The sequence below is a fragment of the Sinocyclocheilus rhinocerous genome, unplaced genomic scaffold (assembly GCF_001515625.1).
Source record: "Sinocyclocheilus rhinocerous isolate Xijiao unplaced genomic scaffold, SAMN03320098_v1.1 scaffold154, whole genome shotgun sequence".
NCBI lineage: Eukaryota > Metazoa > Chordata > Actinopteri > Cypriniformes > Cyprinidae > Sinocyclocheilus > Sinocyclocheilus rhinocerous.
Window position 1 is genome coordinate 446,296 of NW_015659335.1, and position 6,203 is coordinate 452,498.

The 6,203-nt window shown below is 34.4% G+C and overlaps 1 protein-coding gene across 4 annotated transcripts in view; it reads right to left on the reverse strand.

Moving 5' to 3' along the window:
- The window catches only part of LOC107723598 (E3 ubiquitin-protein ligase SMURF2-like), a 65,859-nt gene that overhangs the window by 10,361 nt on the left and 49,295 nt on the right, over positions 1–6,203 (reverse strand). For all 4 annotated transcript variants that reach the window (XM_016532299.1, XM_016532298.1, XM_016532297.1 and 1 more), the window contains 3 exons: positions 1,472–1,575; positions 900–1,014; positions 640–818 (listed from right to left, as the gene is read on the reverse strand). In XM_016532299.1, the coding sequence (XP_016387785.1) occupies positions 640–818; positions 900–1,014; positions 1,472–1,575 (398 nt within the window). The remainder of the gene's footprint in view (positions 1–639; positions 819–899; positions 1,015–1,471; positions 1,576–6,203) is intronic.

Sequence of the window (6,203 nt, forward strand, 5' to 3'; positions counted from 1 at the left end):
TAAGGATTCATCTATAGTTAATTGAGAATTTAGTGTTTGATAACTTTATTCAATTTCTGTGTATTTCCTAATTGCGTAAGGGCACAGGTAGCTAAATATGACATTTATTATAATGGGTTTATGTGAAGATTGTTTTAAGTTCACTTGAAGTTATTTTTTTCTAAAGTCTAATAAATGTTAAAATTGATAGCTCTCAATTATACTGTAATGTTGAATGGCTATAGTCGATGGTTAAATATTAGGGGGAAAAAAAACTATTTCCTAGAGACATCAGTAGTATTTAGGGCTTCAGACATAAAAAAAAGATGCCACTAAACAAATATTAAAAAATATACTGTCTTTATGTTGTTTCTACTTTAATTTGAAGATTGAATGTGAAATTATTGCAATATAAAAGTATATTTAAAAACTTTAATGTTAGGTGGGAATAATCGCAATTAATTTCAGAAAAACGATTTTTTATCGATTGACAGCACTAATATATATTTACTTATTTATTATACAGCATAGACATATTATCATGCATCATTCCAGACCCTCTTTTGCTGAAAATACAGAGGCAGAGTAATAATTGTATTACAGTTCATTTTTGAGTGTGTATTATACAGCGCTATAGATGGACGTATAAAGCACACTGACAGGATCCAGACGAGGCTGTTGTGGAGATCTGGATCCACTGACTCCATGTCGTCCAGAGTGATGGGTTTCCCCAGCAACTGCTTGTAGAAGGGCAGAGTGAAGCCTCCGTCTATGTAGTGCCCGTGGAAAACTGCCATTCCCATAATCCTCCCCACAAAGTGGAAATAGGACAAATGCTCCTAAAAAAACAAACAAATAAAACAAAAAAGATTAGTGTTTTTTGGATGAGTAAATGGGAAGCTCATGAGGAAGCCACTTACCGGATTGACGGCAGAGTCCGGGTTGATCTGTAGCGTGTAGATGTCATCTCGTGAATACTGGAACAGTCCATAGTATGGATTTAACATCTCATGCGACAGCAAGTACAACCACTCCCTATGACACAAACACACGTAATGGCACAAATTATTGACAGACATTCAGTCTATCATGGCCCACTTTGACACTGTTATACTCTAATTCTACCACTAGATGGACACACACTTATTAAAAGACAGCAGGAAACTGCATTCATAACCCATTTTACTTCCATGTTGTGATATATTTATTAGCGAAATAGGATATCATTCAAGAACGTATTCCAGGGGTTGATTTTATCCATTGGGAATTGAATGGATTGTGGAAAATGATAACAGATGGTGGCATCAGTGGATAGTTACATATTATTGAAACGTACATTTTTCATCCAAATTACAAAAACATGTTTTTCTTTTTAATAATGTTCACAGATGTATCATTCACAACAAATGTGTTAAGAAAGAAAATGGGGTCAATTTTGATTTCATGCTCAGCATCAAGCTTTAAGTTTTGTCTCTCAGTGTCAAACTCATACCTTGCGACTCCACCATAGTCGAGACCTTCCTCTCCTCTGAACTTGACCATCAACCTCTTCCACAGGTCCTTCGGCCTCATCTTCATCACCTGCCGATATGATTCCTAAAGAAACAGTGGAGATGTGGTGTTAAAATGTAAGAAAGGTTACAGAAAAGTCATACGTTATATACAGACGTTTGTAAGAATGCAAGTCATCCATACGTTCATACTTAAATTAAGAATAAAGTTCACACTAAGGCCATAGTAACTGATTTGACAAACTAGTTTCAGACTTATTTAGCTTTATATAACAGTCAAGTGCAATAAACATCTTTAAGTATATATGCGTTTTTATTGCTATATTTTTTGTTTTCATTTTTTTGTTTTTAAGTTTTAGTAATTTTGTTGTGTGTTCTTGTCATTTTTTTTTGTCATTTTTTTTTATGTCAAGGAAGTCAAAAGATACAATACAAAATTCTGAGAGAATAAAGAAATGAGTTACAATCAAATCAGCTGTCTTTATGACTTGTTTTAACAGCTTAGTTTCGTTAAATTGACTTTGCATTGTGACTGTATGTCTATGTATATTAAACCTTTATATATAAAACAAGCAAGAAAATCCCCTTTTCCAAGTGTACATGTCTAAGTAGTGAATATCCAGCACCTAATGTGTGACATTAGTTGTAAATCTCCTATCGCCTGTGTTTATGTCCTCCACCAGATCCGGTACATCTCTCAAACGCAGGGCTTGCCAGCAGAGTATCTGTTAAGCGCAGGGACGAAAACAACCAGGTTTTTCAACAGAGACCCTGACTCCACCTATCCTCTATGGAGACTGAAGGTAAACTCCCTCACCCTGTTTCTCTTTCTCACTTCCTTAATTAGTCTCACTTGGTTCGCATATAATATGCAGCGACAATGTTTTTTTTTCTCTCTCATTCCCTCACAAAACAAGTGTATAACTGGACATGCCCAGAATATATGGTGGTGATTTGCTACTTCTGAATTACAGTGCCTCCAACACCTAAATCCTATTTCACTATGGCACTTTTGTGCAGGGGATATAAAAAACCAAATTACATTTCTGTCTCCACTAATGTGAGCCTGTGGTTTCCTATTGGGATTTACACGTTTTTAACCAAGCCTCTTCTGTTATAATAATGTTTCCTTCCTTTTCCCATTTAATTCGGACATATGAGGTAGAATCTGATCTGTAATTTTGAAAACAATAATAAAATGTTGAGATTACCTTACTAATAGTATTAGCCCTATATGCCGACAGGAATATCTTCACTAAATCATTCTGTGCCCAATCCCCGCTCTTGTTCACTTTTGAATTAAAGTAGTGTCTTATTTGAAAGTATCTAAACAAGTCTTGATTATCCAACTTAAACTGATTTTTAAATTCTTGAAAAGTTAAGAAAGTATTATTGTTTGTAACAGAATAATATGATGTAATGCCATTCTTACTCCAATTCTTAAAAGATTCATCTAGAGTATTTGGAGTGAAATCTGTATCGTATGCACACCACCTCATTATCTTTAGAGCGTCTTTCAAATCATATTTTTTTATTACTGTGGCCCATATTTCTAGGATAGTCATTATCCATGGATATTCTTTACTTATATATTTTTTTAATAAATTATCATCTGCAATTACTGCCTGAATCGGTATTTCAGAAAAAAAGGAGAAATCAATCTGTTTCCATCTAGCTTTATAGTCTGGATTGCACCAGCAAACTATAGGTCTTAACTGGGCAGCTATAAAATCAGTTTGAATTATTTTAGTACATCAAGTTAACCTAAATAAAAAAATGTTTCCTTGGCAACTACCTGAAATAAAATAAGTTTAAGTGTTTTATTTCAGTTAATGTTTGAGGCACAAAAAGTTTTTTTTTATGGTTTTAGTTTTGGTTAACAATAATAAGCCTGGTATATTAATGCAACACACAAATCTGCATTACTCAAGCTGTAACTTAGCAGCCACTTATGCTGCAACCAGCCCTTGGAGATCCGTCAATTTATTACAGTTGATCTGTCATCTTATAACCTTGCCAATAAACTAAAAAGAACCCAAACTTGTGTGAAGGATTCATATAACCCGATGTTTACGGTCAGACTCGTCCGTGGGGAGAGAGGATGTATAGTAAATCCTGCGTCATTCCTCCATTTTTGACCTTGCTTTAAATATCCTTATGAAAGTTAGAGGAAATCTGTAGATTAATGTTAATGTTTCATAGTAATGCCCAGCCATGTTAATTAATCTTGTTGGCATGTTGGAATGTAGCATCCAGAAATGTCTGCGCGCATCTAGCTAAACTCCCATAAACACCTAAAACAGATGACCAAACAGACCAAAAAACACTTCAAGCTGAGCGAAGAGAGAGGGGGTATAAACGTTTTTCCAACAGGCCCGAGATGGGGCTCAGAAACGTGTGCAGTACACGTCACACACATTAGCTGAACTCAGCATGCTAATGAAGTTTAACATCATGTTTGATGCATTACGGCTTTTTCCACACGTAAACTGATTTGTGGCTAACATCCAGCAGAGCTCAAAAGTACCTTTACAGTAAAGGTTAACCAGGCCTTTGGGCTTGTTAAGCACTATTAAAGGCTCGTTCAGACGGACAGGTGTTACTGGGGCAACGAACACCCTCAAACGACAACAGAGTTCCCATCTGCCTCCATGCTGACAGCACTTCTCAGAGCTGACAACTGAGTCAATGTCAATGTGGATTCTGCCGCTTTGTGATTGGTTGAGAGGTTGCAGGGATATGCAAAAAAAACAAGACAATAAAAACAGCCCAACGAAATGAAGCAATGCGAGTTGTATTTATTTTGGCTTTATTGGAGCCTTATTTATTTACTTTATTGGATAGACATGCAGTAGAGAGAAAATAAATATTATGTTGAGAAGAAACGGGAATGGGATGGTAAAAAAGAGCATTAGGTGGGATTGACCCTTGTGCCACATAAATGAAGACTCGAGATTATATGAGCGTTAAGACTGCTAAAACCATTTAGTATTTTAGTCTCGTTTTACATAAAAAATATCTAAACATTATATATTTACTTCAGAATCAAAGTAACGTGATGAATCTAATGAAATTTAGAGAGGTTAACGCCTTTTTCACTTTTTTTATTTGTCAATTAAATAAAAAATAAACAATTCATTAGGTAAAAGATGCTTTTTTCCTTAGATTACTCTATGAAAAATACGGTCATTTCGTTTACTGAGTAAATGTATTTTAATAATGTTGAGATGTTTTTTTTACAGGAAAAGACAAGAATAGACAAATACTGAAGATTACATTTTAGTGGCATCTCTGATTTGAGCATCATTAGCTAAAACGGCTGTAGAGTTGCTAAGTTAGATTCATTTTTATGAATCAAACTGTTTCAATGAATTGATTCAAAGCTCTGATTTAATGATTCGTTTGCATCACCACCACAATGGTCAAGGAAGTCTCTATATGATATTTTTAATATATTAAAATGTCTTGGTAATATATTTGCAGGTAAATATTGTTATTTACTATGTTTTTGTTACGTTGGTGCATTCAATATTATTCCTAGTGTTCCTACTTGGTTAATGTATCCATATCACCATATCACCTACTTGGTTGATATGGTGTTTTCTCTGATTGACAAAAAAAACCTCCTAAATACATCAATATCTACAATGTTCAAAAGTTATGTGTCGGTAAGATTTTTTAAAAAATGTTCTTGAAAGAAGTGTCTTGTGAAATGGTAAAATGGCCACCCAAGGCTGCATTAATTTGATCAAAAATATAGTAAAAACAGTAATATTGTGAAATATTATTAGAATTTAAAATAACTGTTTTCCATTTGAATATATGGGCTGTTTTTTGGCAGCCATTACGCCAGTCTTCAGTGTCACATACAATTTGTTTCAGGAGTATTTGATGAATAGAAACGTTAAAAGAACAGCATTTATTTGAAATAGAAATCTTTTGTAACATAACAAATGTCTTTGTCACTTTTGATCAATTTAATGCATCCTTGCTGAATAAAAGTACTTATTTTCTTTAAATAAATAAACAAATAAATATTTCAAATTTATTTCCTGATTATTTACTGCTGTATCTTCCTTTAAAGTAGTGTTTCTCAATGCACCGTTTGCGCCCGGTGTAGTAGCGTTAGTGTTAGCTGCTAGTTTACACCAATACTACCGCTTCTAGACTAGACGGCGTATCATTTCTATCACAAACTAAAATCTCTTCTGTAAAAATGCCCCTGTGGATATATTCTAAACAGAAATTGTCTCTTTAAATTTGGGGCGACAGGGTATATCAGATCTCAACATCACCAAAGCTGTCGCAATGAAAATCACCAACATGCTTAAAAACTCTGTACTTCACTGTCTTTTTGATCAATGTAATGGATCCTTGAATTAAAGTAATTTCTTAAAAATCGTTATGACTCCATACATTTAAATGGTACTGTAAATATAACAACAGTCCTCATTATAAACAAAATAATAATCAACTTTAATATTCAGTGAAGACAATTAAGCCCCGTTCACACCAAGAACAATGACTATAAAGATAACGATATTAGCGTCCACACCAGCAAACGATATCGTCTGTTTAATCTAAGGGCACGCGCGTCTGCCGCTTTAAATTCTCGAGCTCGTTACAGCAGGATGGATTCTGATTGGCTGTCAATTTTTTATCGTTCATCAGCTGGAGAAAAATCGTTTTGAAAGTGATTCCAACGATATCGTT